Source organism: Oncorhynchus clarkii, chromosome 20 (genome assembly GCF_045791955.1).
Source record: "Oncorhynchus clarkii lewisi isolate Uvic-CL-2024 chromosome 20, UVic_Ocla_1.0, whole genome shotgun sequence".
Classification (NCBI taxonomy): Eukaryota; Metazoa; Chordata; class Actinopteri; order Salmoniformes; family Salmonidae; genus Oncorhynchus; species Oncorhynchus clarkii.
Window position 1 is genome coordinate 64,243,494 of NC_092166.1, and position 21,645 is coordinate 64,265,138.

At 46.7% G+C, this 21,645-nt stretch overlaps 1 protein-coding gene across 1 annotated transcript in view; it reads left to right on the forward strand.

Moving 5' to 3' along the window:
* Positions 1-21,187, forward strand: part of LOC139376712 (sorting nexin-29-like) — a 117,165-nt gene extending 95,978 nt beyond the window's left edge. The window contains exons 19-21 of the mRNA XM_071119586.1: positions 7,132-7,272; positions 14,519-14,658; positions 19,501-21,187. Of these exons, the coding sequence (XP_070975687.1) occupies positions 7,132-7,272; positions 14,519-14,658; positions 19,501-19,630 (411 nt within the window). The 3' untranslated portion in view covers positions 19,631-21,187. The remainder of the gene's footprint in view (positions 1-7,131; positions 7,273-14,518; positions 14,659-19,500) is intronic.
* Positions 21,188-21,645: the final 458 nt, after the last annotated feature.

Genomic DNA, 21,645 nt, shown 5'->3' on the forward strand with positions numbered 1-21,645 from the left:
AATAATATATTACACATTACACAGATGGGACCAGGCTACAAGAGTAAAGGGTGTGCTTCTAACACTGTGGCTGATTGAAGTATAACATCTTGAGTCATACTGTGCTGCAGCTCTCATAAGAGCAACATCTACATGTTGTTTAGAGAGGTTTTTGGGGCATGTCTCTCAAGATTTTGCAAACCATTTACACTATTGAATGAAAAGTGCTAACTTTCAGATTGCCCAGAATCATCTATCTCATCATGGGTGTCTGCTTAAGTGAGCTAAGCACCTCGGATCCCCTCTCTAAAACATCTGTCTGTCTGTCTGTCTGTCTGTCTGTCTGCCTGTCTGTCTGTCTGCCTGCCTCCCTGCCTGCCTGCGCTCCTTTCAATGAACTGATCTGTCTCTGTCTGCCTGCCTGCCTGCCTGCCTGCCTGCCTGCCTGCCTGCCTGCCTGCCTGCCTGCCTGCCTGCCTGCCTGCGCTCCTTTCAATGAACTGATCTGTCTCGGTCTGTCTGTCTGTCTTTGCCTCCCTCCTTTTGATGAACTGATCTGTCTCTGTCTGTCTGTCTTTGCCTCCCTCCTTTTGATGAACTGATCTGTCTCTGTCTGTCTGTCTGTCTGTCTTTGCCTCCCTCCTTTTGATGAACTGATCTGTCTCTGTCTGTCTGTCTTTGCCTCCCTCCTTTTGATGAACTGATCTGTCTCTGTCAGGCAGTGCAATAATGAGCAGTTGTAAATGCCACTGTTGTTGTTGTAAATGACAGACTGGGAGAGGAAATGCTATCTGGCTGATGATGAATCACTCGCTGCTCCTTTCAATAGCCTTGTTAGTCTACAATAATACATGAGCTGCCTGTTCAGGCTATATCAAAGAGATGGTGAGAGCTCAAGTAAAATAGTGCTAACTTGCAGTTATCTATCTTGTTCGTGTTGAAGGGTAAAGCTTTGAATTTAATTTGACCCCCTACATTTATGTTGTTTTAATGCTTCTCTTCTCTGTACCAGGGGCTCTGTACTGGGGGCTGCAACCCTTGAAGACAATTGGAGAGCTGAGAAAATGGATTTATTTTGACTGAAAGATTAGTCAACAATATTCTGGAAAGTTTCAGAAACACTGTTTAAATATCTTTTTACTCTCCATATATACAACAACAAAAAACATGTCACCATAATTTGCACACAATTTTATAACAGTTTGAAATTCATTCATGACAATGTATTTTGTGAATTGTAAGCTTGTTACTTTCGCTGTACAAAAAACTCTCTGACTAGTTCAAATATAACATAATCAGAATAGTTTGGACCCGACCCAGAGCTAGCTGAGCCTAGGCCACGGATGTGTCACATTTCATGATCTTTCTATTGAAAACAAAGAGATGTTTTTTTAATGCAGAACGTGAGTGTTGGATTTTTGCAAATATTTTGTGAAAGATTATGAAATAATTAATTTGCTATTACTGAGGAGAAAACAATAGCTGCTCTGTGGATGATGTTGCCTTAAATGCGTATGGTAATGAGCAAGCCCAACGTGGATGTCTGTGTGTATAGTGTGTCTGTATATGTGTGATTGCATATGTCTTTGTGTGTGTGTGTGTGTGTGTGTGTGTGTGTGTGTGTGTGTGTGTGTGTGTGTACAGTGATCCTGTGCATGTATGAATGCCAATCAAATCAAACTTTATTTGCCACATGCGCTGAATACAACAAGTGTAGACTTTACAGTGAAATACTTACTTACAAGCCCTTAACCAACAATACGTTTCAAGAAGAAGAAAATATTTACCAAGTAGACTAAAATAAACAGTAACACAACAAGAATAACGAGGCTATGTACAGGGGGCACCGGTACCGAGTCAGTGTGAAGGCTATGTACAGGGGGCACCGGTACCGAGTCAGTGTGGAGGCTATGTACAGGGGGCACCGGTACCGAGTCAGTGTGAAGGCTATGTACAGGGGGCACCGGTACCGAGTCAGTGTGGAGGCTATATACAGGGGGCACCGGTACCGAGTCAGTGTGAAGGCTATGTACAGGGGGCACCGGTACCGAGTCAGTGTGAAGGCTATGTACAGGGGGCACCGGTACCGAGTCAGTGTGAAGGCTATGTACAGGGGGCACCGGTACCGAATCAGTGTGAAGGCTATGTACAGGGGGCACCGGTACCGAGTCAGTGTGGAGGCTATATACAGGGGGCACCGGTACCGAGTCAGTGTGAAGGCTATGTACAGGGGGCACCGGTACCGAGTCAGTGTGGAGGCTATATACAGGGGGCACCGGTACCGAGTCAGTGTGGAGGCTATGTACAGGGGGCACCGGTACCGAGTCAGTGTGGAGGCTATATACAGGGGGCACCGGTACCGAGTCAGTGTGGAGGCTATGTACAGGGGGCACCGGTACCGAGTCAGTGTGGAGGCTATGTACAGGGGGCACCGGTACCGAGTCAGTGTGGAGGCTATGTACAGGGGGCACCGGTACTGAGTCAGTGTGGAGGCTATGTACAGGGGGCACCGGTACCGAGTCAGTGTGAAGGCTATGTACAGGGGGCACCGGTACCGAGTCAGTGTGGAGGCTATATACAGGGGGCACCGGTACCGAGTCAGTGTGGAGGCTATGTACAGGGGGCACCGGTACCGAGTCAGTGTGGAGGCTATATACAGGGGGCACCGGTACCGAGTCAGTGTGGAGGCTATGTACAGGGGGCACCGGTACCGAGTCAGTGTGGAGGCTATGTACAGGGGGCACCGGTACCGAGTCAGTGTGGAGGCTATGTACAGGGGGCACCGGTACTGAGTCAGTGTGGAGGCTATGTACAGGGGGCACCGGTACCGAGTCAGTGTGAAGGCTATGTACAGGGGGCACCGGTACCGAGTCAGTGTGGAGGCTATATACAGGGGGCACCGGTACCGAGTCAGTGTGGAGGCTATGTACAGGGGGCACCGGTACCGAGTCAGTGTGGAGGCTATGTACAGGGGGCACCGGTACCGAGTCAGTGTGGAGGCTATATACAGGGGGCACCGGTACAGAGTCAGTGTGGAGGCTATGTACAGGGGGCACCGGTACCGAGTCAGTGTGGAGGCTATATACAGGGGGCACCGGTACCGAGTCAGTGTGGAGGCTATGTACAGGGGGCACCGGTACTGAGTCAGTGTGGAGGCTATGTACAGGGGGCACCGGTACCGAGTCTGTGTGAAGGCTATGTACAGGGGGTACCGAGTCAGTGTGAAGGCTATGTACAGGGGGCACCGGTACCGAGTCAGTGTGAAGGCTATGTACAGGGGGCACCGGTACCGAGTCAGTGTGGAGGCTATGTACAGGGGGCACCGGTACCGAGTCAGTGTGGAGGCTATATACAGGGGGCACCGGTACAGAGTCAGTGTGGAGGCTATGTACAGGGGGCACCGGTACCGAGTCAGTGTGGAGGCTATATACAGGGGGCACCGGTACCGAGTCAGTGTGGAGGCTATATACAGGGGGCACCGGTACCGAGTCAGTGTGGAGGCTATGTACAGGGGGCACCGGTACCGAGTCAGTGTGAAGGCTATGTACAGGGGGCACCGGTACCGAGTCAGTGTGGAGGCTATGTACAGGGGGCACCGGTACCGAGTCAGTGTGAAGGCTATGTACAGGGGGCACCGGTACCGAGTCAGTGTGGAGGCTATGTACAGGGGGCACCGGTACCGAGTCAGTGTGAAGGCTATGTACAGGGGGCACCGGTACCGAGTCAGTGTGAAGGCTATGTACAGGGGGCACCGGTACCGAGTCAGTGTGCAGGCTATGTACAGGGGGCACCGGTACCGAGTCAGTGTGAAGGCTATGTACAGGGGGCACCGGTACCGAGTCAGTGTGAAGGCTATGTACAGTGGGCACCAGTACCGAGTCAGTGTGGAGGCTATGTACAGGGGGCACCGGTACCGAGTCAGTGTGAAGGCTATGTACAGGGGGCACCGGTACCGAGTCAGTGTGGAGGCTATGTACAGGGGGCACCGGTACCGAGTCAGTGTGAAGGCTATGTACAGGGGGCACCGGTACCGAGTCAGTGTGAAGGCTATGTACAGGGGGCACCGGTACCGAGTCAGTGTGAAGGCTATGTACAGTGGGCACCGGTACCGAGTCAGTGTGAAGGCTATGTACAGGAGGCACCGGTACCGAGTCAGTGTGGAGGCTATATACAGGGGGCACCGGTACCGAGTCAGTGTGGAGGCTATGTACAGGGGGCACCGGTACCGAGTCAGTGTGAAGGCTATATACAGGGGGCACCGGTACCGAGTCAGTGTGGAGGCTATGTACAGGGGGCACCGGTACCGAGTCAGTGTGAAGGCTATATACAGGGGGCACCGGTACCGAGTCAGTGTGAAGGCTATGTACAGGGGGCACCGGTACCGAGTCAGTGTGGAGGCTATATACAGGGGGCACCGGTACCGAGTCGGTGAGAAGGCTATGTACAGGGGGCACCGGTACCGAGTCAGTGTGGAGGCTATATACAGGGGGCACCGGTACCGAGTCAGTGTGAAGGCTATGTACAGGGGGCACCGGTACCGAGTCAGTGTGAAGGCTATGTACAGGGGGCACCGGTACCGAGTCAGTGTGAAGGCTATGTACAGGGGGCACCGGTACCGAGTCAGTGTGGAGGCTATGTACAGGGGGCACCGGTACCGAGTCAGTGTGGAGGCTATATACAGGGGGCACCGGTACCGAGTCAGTGTGGAGGCTATGTACAGGGGGCACCGGTACCGAGTCGGTGTGGAGGCTATATACAGGGGGCACCGGTACCGAGTCAGTGTGGAGGCTATGTACAGGGGGCACCGGTACCGAGTCAGTGTGAAGGCTATGTACAGGGGGCACCGGTACCGAGTCAGTGTGGAGGCTATGTACAGGGGGCACCGGGACCGAGTCAGTGTGGAGGCTATGTACAGGGGGCACCGGTACCGAGTCAGTGTGGAGGCTATGTACAGGGGGCACCGGTACCGAGTCAGTGTGGAGGCTATGTACAGGGTGCACCGGTACCGAGTCAGTGTGGAGGCTATATACAGGGGGCACCGGTACCGAGTCAGTGTGAAGGCTATATACATGGGGCACCGGTACCGAGTCAGTGTGAAGGCTATATACAGGGGGCACCGGTACCGAGTCAGTGTGAAGGCTATGTACAGGGGGCACCGGTACCGAGTCAGTGTGGAGGCTATGTACAGGGGGCACCGGTACCGAGTCAGTGTGGAGGCTATGTACAGGGGGCACCGGTACCGAGTCAGTGTGGAGGCTATATACAGGGGGCACTTGTACCGAGTCAGTGTGGAGGCTATATACAGGGGGCACCGGTACCGAGTCAGTGTGGAGGCTATATACAGGGGGCACCGGTACCGAGTCAGTGTGAAGGCTATATACAGGGGGCACCGGTACCGAGTCAGTGTGAAGGCTATATACAGGGGGCACCGGTACCGAGTCAGTGTGGAGGCTATGTACAGGGGGCACCGGTACCGAGTCAGTGTGCAGGGTACAGGCTAGTTGGGGTAATCTGTACATGTAAGTGGGGGCAAAATGGCTATGCATAGATAATAAACAAACAGCGAGTAGCAGCAGTGTACAAGAGTGGGGTCACGTGTCAATGTAAATTGTCCGGTGGCGATTTTTATGAATTGTTCATCAGTCTAATGGCTTGGGGGTAGAAGCTGTTGAGGAGCCTCTTGGTCCTAGACTTGGCGCTCCGGTACCTGCTTGCTGTGCGGTAGCAGAGGAAACAGTCTATAACTTGGGTGACTGGAGTCTTTGACAATTTTATGGTCTTTCCTCTGACACCGCCTATTATATAGGTCCTGGGTTGCAGGAGGCTTGGCCCCTGCAATGTACTGTGATGTACTGGGCCGTACACACTACCCTCTGTAGCGCCTTACTGTCGGATGCAGAGCAGTTGCCATACCAGGCGGTGATGCAACTGGTCAGGATGCTCTCGATGGTGCAGCTGTAGAAACTTTTGAGGATGTGGGGGCCAATACCAAATCTTTTTAGTCTCCTGAGGGAGAAAAGGTGTTGTCGTGCCCTCTTCACAACTGTCTTTGTATGTTTGGAACATGATAGTTTGTTGGTGATGTGGACACCAAGCACTTGAAACTCTCGACCCTCTCCACTTTGCGTGTGCATGAATACAGTGCGTGTGTGTGTGTGTGTGTATGAGTGAGAGAGAATACATTGTGTGTGTCTGTTGTGTGTGTGCGCACACACGACTACTGTGTGTGAGTGTGCCAGGGGGCAGTTTTCCAAGAGTACTGGTCTTATTGTGGGGTGCGAGGACTTTAATGTTGGCGCAGGTTGGCCAGCCACCTCCCCAGGGCCTCAGTGTCCACCCACCCATCCACCCTAACGCTTTGATCACAGACACACACACACACACACACACACACACACACACTTGAAAACTACAATTACGAACAAACAACAGGTTCATCTAAGCTTCAGGCTGTTTAAAATGCTGCCTTTGTTGTTTTCTCTTCATTTCTCTCTGCTCTACAGCATGTCCCTCACCTTCTCCATACTTGCACACTTTCCGGAGAAAGGTTTTCAAAAAGTTCACAGAAAGTACTGTACTGTACGAGGAAGTACAGAGGTGATAAAGTGATTGCTTGTCACCTCAGATAGATAGGACAACTGAACCCCAGTAGACAGGACCAGTCTGTGCCTCTATAGCTTTGGGATGGGAAGTCTGTTAATTCTAGCGCTACGTTGCTCCACCGTTGTGACACTGTTCTCCAGCTAGGCTTGAGGGAGAGACTATGACGCGTGAAAATGGCATCTCTGTTCTATCCTCGTCTTTCCTTTCCTCCATTTGATAATAACATCTCTCGCTCTCCCTCCTCGAGTTGTAATTGGCCCTCTTATCCTCCCTTCACAATCCCCAGTGTCTGCCTGCCACAGACCATCAGCAGCTGAACAAAGGAATCCAACGCTCTCCTTTAATGATGCATGAAAATAGCAGTGCACAGGCAGAGAGTGGCCTACTATGTTTTACTGCCATATTGAGAATAGATAGCCTTATTGAGACATTATGGTTGGCTAATTTCCTCCTCTGTGAGCGGTTTTGTAAGAGCAGGATTTGTACCACAGGTATTCTGATTGTGTCGTGGTTTGTGTTGTTGTTGTTTGCGTCTTACCTGTTCCGTAGGTGTACATCCGTATCCTAGACAACGAGTGGAATGTCTACAGACGCTACACAGAATTCCGGACGCTCCACAACCACTTACGCTCACAATTCCCGCAAGTCGGCACCTTCAACTTCCCACCCAAGAAAGCCATAGGGAACAAGGTATGTACGGTCGGAGAAATCGTTGCCTTTTTGATGTAATCCGGTTTTAACTGTTGGTCACCCTCCTTCAATGTTGTTTTAAATGACCTGTAGTCAGATGTATTGAAGGTAAATGCATTGTTAAGTCATATATTGTGGTCACTTGTCCATCACTTGAATCGACAGGCTTGGATGTTAGTTGCAGTAGCCCCGGGGCAACATTACCTCCCTCTCTCTGTCTTCATCTCTCCACCGCTCTCTCCTTCCTCCCTCTCCTTTCAGCTCCAGAGGGAAGGAGTCTGTTTAAGTCTCTGAGTAGAGTTGAGGGGGCTGTGAGTGCTTTTGTTACAGAAGTTGTAGAGTAACTTTGACATGGAAACACAAAGGAGTGCACTAGGCCTGGGGGCAGAGTTTAAAACTAGATAGTGTGAGAGGGTGTTTGGAGCTGACAGTAAAGACGTAGGGACAGAGGGTTCATATAGAGACAGGATTGCGTTGGTAATTGAGTGTGTGTGTGTGTGTGCGCATATGGGTAGGTGAATGTGTGTGTGTGTGTGTGTGTGTGTGTGTGTGTGTGTGTGTGTGTGTGTGTGTGTGTGTGTGTGTGTGTGTGTGTGTGTGTGTGTGTGTGTGTGTGTGTGTGTACATGGGTAGCTGTGCGTAAGCATTTGTGTGTGTAATCAGTGAACCTGCTTACCTGGGGTATGGGCTGTCATGTCACTTTTAATCTCATCATTGTTTCCTCTGATTCTCTCTCCTTCCCTCCCTCTATCCTCTCAGAAGGAACACTTTGTACAGACAAGGCTTAGTTCTTCTCCCTCAGGTGAAGCGTGGTGCGCTGGCAAAAAGCCTCCCCCTCTGTCTATCTGATCTCCTCTGACAGAGATGCTGTTATGGAGATGTGTTGTTTAACAGCACTGTAGTCAAACAGATAAACTGTTCTCTTTATTTCACTCACTGGGGACGTACAATATGTTCAGTTTGCTCTCTCTTCATTCAACACAGCATCGTTGCAGCTCGGAAATCTGGAATATCTACACTGTATATATTCTAAAGGTAGAGGCTGGGGCTTACATGTTGGAGAGATGTATAGCTAATCTTATAGATGTATAGCTAATCTTATAGATGTATAGCTAATCTTGTCAGTTGGCTACAGCAAGGGATATGAAGGGAGCTAATTCTAATAGCCACAATACCCATAGGATGTATCTGCGTTAGCTTGCAGGATCGGGTGTACAGAATGGAATACAGGTAGTGTTGTGTGATGACATTTTAATACATCTCAGTTTTGTGATGTCAAGCACCATAACTACCAGTGTATGTAAGAATCACAGCTCAATGTATTACCACGGCAACATTATCTGAGCATTACTCGGCCTCCTACTGTTGCTGAGAATCTCCTAACTGCATTGACATAGCATCACAAACACACACACACACACACACACACACACACACACACACACACACACACACACACACACACACACACACACACACACACACACACACCTGCTACTGACAGCCCCAAAACAGCTGATTTGTCAAGGGCTCGGCTGGCAAAACACGCTAAATGTTCCCGAGCGCACCTGTCACATCCGTCCTGATGGACACCATTGCCATGCTTGCGGAAGGAAGAATGATGACATCAAAGGCTGCGACTGTCTGTCTGCTCTGCTCTGCACCCGCTTCCCAGAGTTCAACTGTCAGGGTTTCTCATCTCAGATTCACAGAGAATTCTTATTGCTTTGATAGAGGTTTTTCCTGTCTCTCTAGTTCTCTGTCTCTCTCTCTGCGTCTTTCCTACCCATGTTCCTTTCATTTGGATCAAATCAGTCAATTTTCAATTGCTGCTTTCCTCTTCCTCCCCTGCTGGGCTGCTTTGTAGAGGCAGTGTTAGGGGGTTCCACCAAATCAGAGCGCTGTTAGAGACTACGGAACTGTGTACTGTCCTACTCTCATCATTTTTTTAAACAATATTTGATCTTTCTGATAACAAGATTGTTATGATCTGTAATATCACAGTACTTGGAGGGCTGTTAAAGTCAGGGCTGGCGTTTCACCTTGAGCGACAGAACAGGAGAGCTAAGTGAATAATTAACCAGTAAACGTGGAATCATTTATGAATCTTGTATGTGGTCTTCACATGTAACATTCAATATGCATGTCTAATGCCTTTAATGAGGGCAAAGAGATATTGTGGAGGTCTTGTATGAACATTCCTGAGTTACTTGTGATCTTTTATGCATCAGTTGCACGGCGGTTTGTGTGTATAAACGTTTTCATAGGAGCGGTCTTTGAGGAGTTTCTTTGCGTGCCATAACCATAAGTCAATGTGGCGGCCCGATTTCTGTTCTACAGTATCTCGCTGATGTTTTTGTATTTTAGTCTACACTTCCTGTTTGTGACATTAGTTTACAAAACAAGGTTAACTATCTTTATAGTTGGCATCTCTTTGTTTATATTATGTATCTTCCAAGCTAAAAATGGTGTGTTTGTGTCATGGCTTGATTGTTGTACCCCTACGGACGATACGTTTCTATTCGCTAAACCCGTCACAAGCTTTGCATTTGAGTTCCATTGCAAACAACTCCTTTGAACCTCACAAATCTGTTCATGCCCTACCCATGATCCTTTGCTGGAGCTGTGTTGGCCTACTTTGAGCTCTCGTCGCTTTGCTTCCTTCCTCTGTCAGGACTACTCACGTCTGTATCACCGCTCGGAATGGGCATGGCCGTGCTTTTGGGTTGCTAGACGTTCTTGTTAAATGCCCACCTATCCTCCCCTACCAACCTCCCTCCTATCGTTTCTGTTTTAAGAAACCTACTGTCTTAATCTGTGATTGAAATTTTTGCCTGTCACAAATTTCCAATAAGATATTTGTGTCTATTTTACAATAATCTGTGATACTGAGTTGGTCATACTGTTCCCTCTGATCTTGAGATTTGTCCTCTGTCTCACTTTGACTGTGTGGTTCACTTGTGTCGCCATCCTCTCAATGTCTGTACACACACGTGGATAGACATGCCCGTGTGTATCTGTCTGAGTTGCCTTGTAAATTGATGTAACATGCCTCATAGCGCACAGGTGTAGCCAGTGGCGATCCTATCTATAGCAATATCTCCCTGTGTCTGTGCCTTCAGTGTTGTGTTGATATCCATGTCTACCCGAGTGTGTCCCTGTCTTATAGTGAGTTAAATCACAGTAACATGCCTCATATACAGTAGCAGACAGGTGAACGCTGGCGGGAGAAGACTAGTTCATGTCTTTATATGTGTACATATAAACATACACCTCCTTAGTCATCTCTGTGTTGATGTCTATGTGTGGGGAGTGTATGTGAGTCCCTGTCGTATAGTGAGATGTACTATAGTAAAATTAGTCATCTGGAACAGACAGGTTAGAGACGGTGGCAAACAAAGAACAAACGATCTGTGTCTCTACGCTACTGTCATACGCGTGTGTGCGTCCGTCCGTCCGTCCGTCAGTGGGCTGTAGCAGGTTTGCCTTGAAACAGCAGGCGAGGATGGTAGCTATAAGTAGAGCTGTACAACAAAATCGTCAGTGTTTGTATCCAAGGTGTAAGCAGTTTTGATGTTGATGTGGCATTACTTTGTAACTGAAGACCAGCTGTTGTTCATATCTTTTAATATACTGTTCAATCGGGGTGTCGCCTGTGTTTGTTTTACTAACCAGAGTTGAGTGTGATGATGTCACTCAATGTAGAGTAAAACACTCAAAAACATTTAAAACCATGCCCATTATTATCATATTTACCAGCATGCACTGCTGCAGGTGAATACAACTCAGGAGTTTCAGACCACTGTCTTTGGGAGAAACTAGGCCATCAAAGTAACGCGTTACAGTACCAGTCAAAAGTTTGGACACACCTACTCATTCAATGGTTTTTCTTTATTTTTACTATTTTCTACATTGTAGAATAATAGTGAAGACATCAAAACTACAATATCACATATGGAATCATGTAGTAACCAAAAAAGTGTTCAAATCAAAATAGGGGCCTCCCGGGTGGCTCAGTGGTCTAAGGCACTGCAGTGCTAGCTGCACCAGAGACTCTGTCGCAGTCGGCCGCGACCGGGAGGTCCATGGGGCGACGCACAATTGGCCTAGCGTTGTCCGGGTTAGGGAGGGTTTGGCCGCACAAGCGACTCCTGTGGCAGGCTGGGCGCAGTGCACGCTGACCAGGTCGCTAGATGCACGGTGGTGCGGCTGGCTTCCGGGTTGGATGCGCGCTGTCTTAAGAAGCAGTGCGGCTTGGTTGGGTTGTGTTTCGGAGGACGCATGGCTCTCGACCTTTGTCTCTCCCGAGCCCGTACGGGAGTTGTAGCGATGAGCAAGACAGTAACTACTAATATTTGGATACTACGAAATTGGGGAGAAAAAGGGGGTAACATTTTTTTTAAATCAAAATAGATTTTTGATTCTTCAAAGTACCCACTCTTTGCCTTGATGACAGCTTTGCAAACTCTTGGCATTCTCTCAACCAGCTTCATGAGGTAGTCACCTGGAATACATTGCCTTGTTAATTTGTGGAATTTCTTTCCTTCTTAATGCATTTCAGCCAACCAGTTGTGTACAAGGTAGGAGTGGTATACAGAAGATAGCCCTATTTACTGCAAAGAAACCACTACTAAAGGACATCAATAATAAAAAGAGACTGGCTTGGGCCAAGAAACACGAGCAATGGCCATTAGAACAGTGGAACTCTGTCCTTTAGTCTGATGAGTCCATAGTAGGTGAATGGGTGATCTCCATATGTGTGGTTCCCACCGTGAAGCATGGAGGACGAGGTGTGATGTGTGGGTGTGCTTTGCTGGTGACACTGTCAGTGATTTATTTACAATTCAGGCTGTAGTGGAGCAGTTTGAGAGCTTCAAGTTCCTTGGCGTCCACATCACCAACAAACTTACATGGTCCAAGCCCACCAAGACAGCCGTGAACAGAGCACGACAAAGCCTATTCCCCCTCAAGAGACTGAAAAGATTTGGCATGGGTCCTCAGATCCTCAAAAGGCTCTACAGCTGCACCATCGAAAGCATCCTGACGGGTTGCATCACTACCTGGGATGGCAACTGCTCGGCCTCCGACCGCAAGGCACTACAGAGGGTGGTGCATATGGCCCAGTACATCACTGGGGCCAAGCTTCCTGCCATCCAGGACCTCTATACCAGGCGGTTTCAGAGGAAGGCCCTAAAAATTGTCAGAGACTCTAATCACCCTATTCATAGACTGCTCTCTCTGCTACAGCACGTCAAGCGATACCGGAGCACCAAGTCTAGGTCCAAAAGGCTTCTTAACAGCTTCTACCCCCAAGCCATAAGACTCCTGAACAGCTAATCAAAGGGCTACCCAGACCCCTCTTTTACGCTGCTGCTACTTTTTGTTTATTATCAATGCATAGTCACTTTAGCTCTACCTCAATTACCTCGACTAACTGGTGCCCCAGCACATTGACTCTGTACCGGTACCCCCTGTACATAGCCTCGCTATTGTTATTTTACTGCTGCTGTTTAATTATTTGTTTCTTTTATTTTCTATATTTTACTTATTTATTCTTTACTAAATACTTTGTTACTTCGACTTATTAAAGCATTGTTGGTGAGCATTTCACTGTAAGGTCTACGTATTCTGCGCATGTGACAGAATTTGATTTACTATATATATAATATATATATATATAAAATGTTTTGTCCTTAAGTGTTTTATTTGAATGATAACACAATTACTTAAGCACTCACTCACATTAACTTAAGTGAATGAATGCAACAACCGTGTCTGTCTAACAAACATAGCCAATGGTGGTAACTCTACAATTAACTGTTAACTGGAAAGACAGACAGCTAGAAAAAGTAGGAGACTGTGTTATGAGAATTTAGTTATCAATGTTCATAAACTTCAATTAATCTTGGTCACGAAAGTCAGAAAAGCAATAGATTAGATCGCTTACCTTTGATGATATTCAGATGTTTGCACTCACGAGACTCCCAGTTACACAATAAATGTGCCTTTTGTTCCATAAAGATTATTTTTATATCCAAAATACCTCCATTTGTTTGGCGCGTTATGTTCAGAAGTCCACAGGCTCGAGCGGTCACCACATCGCAGACGAAAATTCCAAATAGTATTCGTAATGTCCACAGAAACATGTCAACCGTTTTTTATAATCAATCCTCAGGTTGTTTTTAAAATATATAATCGATAATATATCAACCGGGACTGTCAGTTTTTCAATAGGAGAGGGAGAGACAATGGCTGCCCCACTCTGTTGCGCAAGCAAAACTCTGCGAACACCCAGCTATCCACTGACGCAATGTTATCTTTCTCTTATTTTTTCAAAATAAAAGCCTGGAACTATGTCTAAAGACGGTTGACACCTTGAGAAAGCCATAGGAAAAGGAATCTGGTTGATATCCCTTTAAATGGAGGCAAAGCATCCAATGGAACAGAGAGCTTTCAGGAAAACCAGCACTTCCTGGTTTGATTTTCCTCAGGTTTTCGCCTGCAATATCAGTTCTGTTATCCTCACAGACAATATTTAGACAGTTTTGGAAACTTTAGAGTGTTTTCTATCCTAATTATATGCATATTCTAGTTTCTGCGCCTGAGAATTAGGCAGTTTCAAATGGGTACGTTTTTTAGCCAAAAACTAAAATCCTGCCCCCTACACTCAAAGAAGTTAAATTCACGGTATCTTTGAACACCATAGCAGTGTACCTTTCACACTGAGTTGTAAAATGTGAATGCCACTGGTGTTGAAAAGTATCAGTTGGACAACACTCAGAGTTGTCGTCACCCACTGTAATAGTATCTATACCATTGGAGTAAGGAAAAGGACACTATGACAGTGTTAAAAGAGCAACGCTATGAAAAGTGTTAATTTAACATTTTTCTGATGGTTCTTCTATATAAACTTCAAAAGTGTTACATTGTACACCCACAGTTTTCAATTGATTGATTGGAATTTTGACATCCACAGAGCATAGGGGCTAGAGACAAGGACTGAGAGAGGCTCAGTGTGTCACTGAGTGAGAGTGAGAGAGACAGAGAAAGGGAGGTGTTACATTTCCATGCAAACAAACCATTAAATGAGACATGGCAGCTGGGACCTTATCTAATCTGACAGCTGGCATCATTCTCCACCCACTTACCCTACACACTTATCTATAACTCCAACCTGTACTTTCCCTCTCATTCTGTATGGTACAGTTTTAATGTCTCCCTTGCCTCTGTCCTCTCTTCTCCTTAGGATGCCAAGTTTGTAGAGGAGCGTAGGAAACAGCTCCAGTCGTACCTGAGGATGGTGTTGAACAAGCTGATCCAGACCCTGCCAGAGTTCTCTGCTAAACCCACCAAGGAGACCCTGCTGCAGCTGCTGCCCTTCTGCCAGTGAGTGACCCCACTCTGTGTGTGTGTGTGTGTGTGTGTGTGTGTGTGTGTGTGTGTGTGTGTGTGTGTGTGTGTGTGTGTGTGTGTGTGTGTGTGTGTGTGTGTGTGTGTGTGTGTGTGTGTGTACATGCGTCAGAGTGTGTAATGTCAGATGGGGAAAACACGCATTTCACAAAGTGCTTCATAATAATACATTGCCTGACACATCTGTGTGCGTGTGCGATAGATAATGCAAATTGTTTTGTGAACACCTTGAAAGTGACTTCTTGTGCCAGCTCAGTCATAGCATCCAGTCATTTCCTGCATCATTCACACCAATTGAGGCTGTGACCACTCTGTGAGCACGACCAATCACAGATCCCAACAAGAATTCTGTCCTGTAGCAGCTGATAGTCATAACACAGAGGTTCTAAAACGCTGAGATAAAATGATCAAATCAAATTTGATTTTTCACATGCGCCGAATACAACAGGTTGTAGACCTTACTGTGAAATACTAACTTACAAGCCCTTAACCAACAATGCAGTTAAGAAAATAGAGTTAAGAAAATATTTACTAAATAAACGAAAGTAAAAAAATAACAAATTATGAGGGGGTACCGATTCCGAGTCAATGTTCGGTGGTACACGTTAGTCGAGGTAATTTGTACATATAGGTAGGGGTAAAGTGACTATGCATAGATAATAAACAGCGAGTAGCAGCAGTGTAAAAACAAAGGGTGGGTGCGTGTCAATACAAATAGTCCGGGTGGAAATTTGATTAATTGTTCAGCAGTCTTATGGCTTGGGGGTAGAAGCTGGTAAGGAGCCTTTTGGACCTAGAATTGGCACTCCGGTACCGCTTGCCATGCGGTAGCAGAGAGAACAGTCTATGACTTGGGTGACTGGAGTCTTTGACCACCTATTATATAGGTCCTGGATGGCAGGAAGCTTGGCCCCAGTGATGTACTGGGCTGTACGCACTACCCTCTGTAGTGCCTTACTGTCGAGCAGTTGCCATACCAGGAGGTGATGCAACCAGTTAGGATGCTCTCAATGGTGCAGCTGTAGAACATTTTGAGGATCTGGGGACCCATGCCAAATCTTTTCAGTCTCCTGAGGGGGGAAAGGTGTTGTCGTGCCCTCTTCACGACTTTCTTGGTGTGTTTGGACCATGATATTTTGTTGGTGATGTGGACACCAAGGAACTTAAAACTCTCAACCCGCTCCATTACAGCCCCGTCGATGTCAATGGGGGCGTGTTCGGCAATCCTTTTCCTGTAGTCCATGATAATATCCTTTGTCTTGCTCACATTGAGGGAGAGGTTGTTGTCCTGTCACCACACTGCCAGGTCTCTGACCTCCTTCCTATAGGCTGCCTCATCGTTGTTGGTGATCAGGCCTGGTTGACTTGTGTCATCTGCAAACTTAATGATGGTGTTTGATTCATGCCTGGCCACACAGTTGTGGGTGAACAGGGAGTACAGGAGGGGACTAAGCACGCACCCCAAAGGGGCCCCTGTGTTGAGGATTAGAGTGGCAGATGTTTTGTTGCCTACCCTTACCACCTGGGGGGCGGGCCGTCAGGAAGTCCAGGATCCAGTTGCAGAGGGAGGTGTCTTGTCCCTGGGTCCATAGCTTAGTGATGAGCTTTGTGGGCACTATGTTGAACGCTGAGCTGTAGTCAATAAACAGCAGTGTGGCAGTGTGGAGTATGATTGAGATTGCGTCTTCTGTGGATCTGTTGGGGCTGTATGCGAATTGAAGTGGGTCTAGGGTTTCCGGGATGATGGTGTTTGATGTGAGCCATGACCAGCCTTTCAAAGCACTTCATGGCTACCGACGTGAATGCTACGGGTCGGTAGTCATTTAGGCAGGTTATCTTCGCTTACTTGGTCACAGGGACTATGGTGGGTATTACATACTCGGTCAGGGAGAGGTTGAAAATGTCAGTGAAGACACTTGCCAGTTGGTCCGCGTATGCTCAGAGTACACGTCCTGGTAACCCGTCTGGCCGGCGCAACCTGGTGAATGTTGACCTGTTTAAAGGTCTTGCTCACATCGGCTACAGAGAGCGTGATCACACAGTTGTCTGGAACAGCTGGTGCTCTCATGCATGCTTCAGTGTTACTTGCCTCAAAGCGAGCATAAAAGGCATTTAGCCCGTCTGATAGGCTCACGTCACTCGGCAGCATACGGCTGGGTTCCCTTTGTAGTCCGTAATAGTTTGCAAGCCCTGCCACATCCGACGTGTGTCAGAGCCGGTGTAGTAGGATTCAATCTTAGTCCTGTATTGACACTTTGCCCGTTTTCATGATTCGTCTGAGGGCATAGCAGGATTTTTTTTATAAGCGTCCGGATTACTGTCCCGCTCCTTGAAAGCGGCAGCTCTAGCCTTTAGCTTGGTGTGGATGTTGCCTGTTATACATGACTTCTGGTTGGGAAATGTACGTACGGTCACTGTGGGGGGAACGTCATCGATGCACTTGTAGATGAAGCTGGTGACTGAGGTGGTATATTCCCCAATGCCATTTGATGAATCCTGGAACATATTCCAGTCTGTGCTAGGAAAACAGTCCTGTAGCGTAGCATCCGCATCGTCTGACCACTTCCTTATTAAGCGATTAACTGGTACTTCCTGCTTCACTTTTTGCTTGTAAGCAGGAATCAGAAGCGTAGAATTATGGTCAGATTTTCCAAATGGAGGGTGAGGGAGAGTTTTGTACGCGTCTCTGTGTGTGGAGTGAAGATGGTCTAGAGTTTTTTTTCCCTTTAGTTGCACATCTGACATGCTGGTAGAAATTAGGTAAAACAGATTTAAGTTTCCCTGCATTAAAGTCCACAGCCACTAGGAGTGCCGCTTCTGGATGAGCATTTTCTTGTTTGCATATGGCCTCATACAGCTCGTTGAGTGCGGTCTTCGTGCAAGCGTCGGTTTGTGGTAGTAAATAGACGGCTACAAAAAATATAGATGAAAACTCAGAAAAAACCCAGATGCAGACCACGTCAAAAAAAAACTATTGTTTAATAGGGGCAGGCAATAGACAGGTCAAGGCAGGCAGGTGTCAGTAAACCAGAGGTGAGGCAACGGTACCGGACGGGAGGCAGGCTCAGGATAAGCAGCGGTCAAAAATCCAGTGGGGGTCAAAGGTACAGGTTGGTAGTGTGAGGGGAAAATGATGTATTCACTTTATTTGTTGGACATGTAACAATGATTTACTTAACGAACAGTAAGACATGTCTGTCCTGCTAATGCTGAGTGTTATGGTGTCCACTCTAGCTTCCTGCAGCTAGTCTGGGTGTCGTGGACATTGATTGACCTGGTGATAAAACCGACAGCTGGCATTCCAGTGACAGGATGTGGGGTGATTGTGACTAGAGAGGAGTAGAACAAAGGCCTCAGTGGTTCTTAGACATCCTGGCATCTAGGAAATTAGGCCAGAGTTGGGGGTTAAGATAACGCCAGGGGCAGATAAAGACAGGACGAGCCCAAACTATATGGGAAGGGTGGAGCCAGCCATGGTTGAAGCATTTTTAGGTTTGGTATATAAAGACACAGTATTCTCTGTATGGTTCAAGAACTCGGTCCGACAGTCAAGACTTCTGGGCTGACGGCTTCATTATGTCAATATTTAATCGATATTAAATAAAGATGATTGTTTGAAGAAATGACCAAGTCTCTCTCAGTACTGAATTTCCACAACATTCTTGGCGACAAGGAGGTGATCTGCAACTTCACCTGTTGACCGCTCCTGATGATCTGGGTAAACTGTGCACAGGAGATCAGAAATTGAGATCTCAGGGTGATTCATGTTTATTATTGAGCAGCTGGACCTGCCTATGATCTGAGAGGTAGCGGTCACCTGTGGATACCAGTACTGAATTTGAATTTCCACGACAGTAGACAGGCTCAGGGTCAGGCAGAGTGGTCAGGCAGGCGAGGGTCAAAATCAGGAGGGCGAGAAAAGAGAGACTGGGAAAAAGCAGGAGCTGAGAAACAAAACGCTGGTTGACTTGACAAACAAGACGAACTGGGAACGGACAAACAGAGAACACGGCATAATGGGGAAGATGGGTGATACCTGGAGGGGGGTGGAGACAATCACAAGGACAGGTGAAACAGATCAGGGTGTGACAGTTGGCTAATAGAATGGATGGTAAAGGCCGACTAATTCTCACAAGACATCCTGATCTCCGCCCCATGTATTTCTTTATTTTCTTAATGTGAATGACGGGGGTTTGGGCCTTGTCTGGGAACATTATATCCTTTGAGTCTGACTCATAAAAAATCATCTTTGTCCAGTTTGAGGTGAGTAATCGCTGTGCTGATATCCAGAAGCTCTTTTCGGTCTTAGGAGACGGTAGCATCAACAAAATAAACAAATGCGAAAAAAACACACAAAATAGCACAATTGGTTAGGAGCCCGTAAAACGTCAGCCATCCCCTCTGGTGCCATTCTTCTGCTGAATAAAGAGCTGAGTTGATGATATCTACATTAACAGTAGAGCTGTCTTAGCATTGATGACTCATCCAAAATGGTGACCTTTCTTTTATGAATGACTGAGTGGGCACCTGGTTAGGACGGGGGCTTAGATGAAGAGAGAGATTAGAACCTGATTCTTCAAAAGCTTCACTTGTCATCACTCCTTTCTTGGGAGGTGACTCGGTCTCACCTCATCCCAAAAGTGTCGCCCTTAGTGTCAGCAGCCACTAAGTTCTGCCGAAAATGGCACATTCACAGGAACACAGTTCAAGTTCCAGCCTCAAGTTCTGGTTGGTGCCAAGAATAAAATAAAAACCCTAAGTGGCATTACTAACCTCTGGTTTCCTTTGCTGAATTCTTGACCTTTTGTCTCCTCCCAGGGACACACCAGTGGCCAGCGAGGGGAGCAGTAAGACAGCCCGGTCCAAAGCCTCGTCACGCTTCCCCAGACTGGGTTGCAACCGCAACCAGGAGGGCCGCAACCCAGAGCCCCAGAGCGGCGACCTCTAACCTCTACCCTCTACACTCTGACTTTTTACCTTTTCTTTGATTTGCTGATACTGAGGGGTACTTCCTGCTCCTGGACTAACTCAGAGCCTGAGAGAGAGACGGACAGAGGTTATGGAAGGGAGAGGCAACAGCAGGGCTTTTTATCCTCTATTTCTGAGAACCCCAGAGGCTAACTATGCCTGCTCTCCTGAACGGAGGATTCACTCAAAGACCACACATGGACTAACTGGGCCTCGGACAAACATTAAAACAAGATGGGAGGACTGTTTCCTGATTTTACTCAGTTTTGTAGTGAAACTGTATCATGGTCATGGTACCTACAGTGTTTTCTAGCTTTTATTGCATTGAGGTGTGGGGACAGAGAAAAGTGTTCTTCAAACAAAACTAACAGGTGTTTTCTTGGTCAATGTCAGAATTTGGATGCTATTTTTTTATTTTGACATCATCCTTTTACCTAACATTAACCAAGGCAATGAGCATTCATCTTTTATATTTATTTTGCCAATCTGTTACCATACGATAATGTGCACAATTGCATGCATATTCCCTCACACAATTTTAGGACTTTTAATACAAATATTACTGCTGGACTGATTATCCAGACGTCCCAATGATTGTGGATTGAATGTGACTTAGGAGGAGACTTAACAGTAAATAGATCATAGATGAATGTCTTACAGTTGGGTAACACTTGAAGAGAAGCCGCTTGATCAAGTGCATGAAAAGTCATTTACAGATGCAGTTTGTACACTGCTTTAACTTGTATGAAATAGAAATCCTAAATACATACATATTACTCAAGTATAGAGATTACTTCGGGGGAAAAAATAAGAGATTGCATGTGTTGGAAGTTGTTCTTGTGACCGCCCCCCAGTCAGCTGTCCAATCAGAACTGTTAAAATGAGATTTAAACAGGGAGATGCAGATGATAACGCACTGGGGAAGACTGTAAATCAGTATGCACACATCAATAATAGGAGCAAATGATGAAATGATTACCAATCTTATTTTGAAGCACAAATATAAAATATTAATGATAAACAACAAATTTATTTTTTGTTCATTCACCCAGACAAACAGCACTGCTGTTACATATTGTTTGTTAAACTTGAAATGGAGAAACAGGACCCTGGTTCTATTCATAACAAAGCACTTCTATTGATCTAGCTGTTCTTTCTACTCAGACATTAAGTGATGTTGTCGTAGCCACTTCTACAGGACCGCTACTAAGGTTAATTTACTGTTTGTGTCTCATGGCTAGGACCAGGAGTTTTTCCCCAGATCATGTGACCTGACCAGGAGAAACTCTGGACCCTAGTTGTAGGCTGTAACTAGAGCCTAGAGTGTTTCCTGGTCATTTCACGACTAGAGCCCAAAGTGTTGCCCTATCAGGTCACATGGTCAGGAGAAAGAAAAACTCCTGGCCCTCCACAACGCTCCTGTCTTTGGAGGGCTTCTCTTGTACCTTCTGTCCTACCTTTTAGCCTAACAGTCTGCCTTAAAAGACAGTGGCACAGAGAGACTAATGAATAAAGGGGTTCATACTGTACACACATACCAATGGTGTTGTTATTGTGGTATTCTACATATGGAAGTCCAAAGCAGGAACGAATCTGTGACAATATTGGTTCTTGATGATTCATTAAGGGCATGAACATTATGTAAATTAATTGGATCAATGTATTTTTGGGAGCGTATTTTATTAGGATCCCCATTAGCTGTTGCAAAAGCAGCAGCAACTCTTCCTGGGGTCCACACAAAACATGAAACATGACATAATACAGAACAGTAATAGACAAGAACAGCTCAAGGACAGAACTACATCCATTTTTAAACAGAAAGGCACATGTAGCCTACACATCAATACATACACACAAACTATCTAGGTCAAATGTCTTGCCTAGTTAAATAAAGGCTAGATAAAGACATCAACATATATACAGTCTGTTGAGTGCCTTCAGAAAGTATTCACACCCTTTGACTTTTTCCCCATTTTGATGTGTTATATAGCAGGA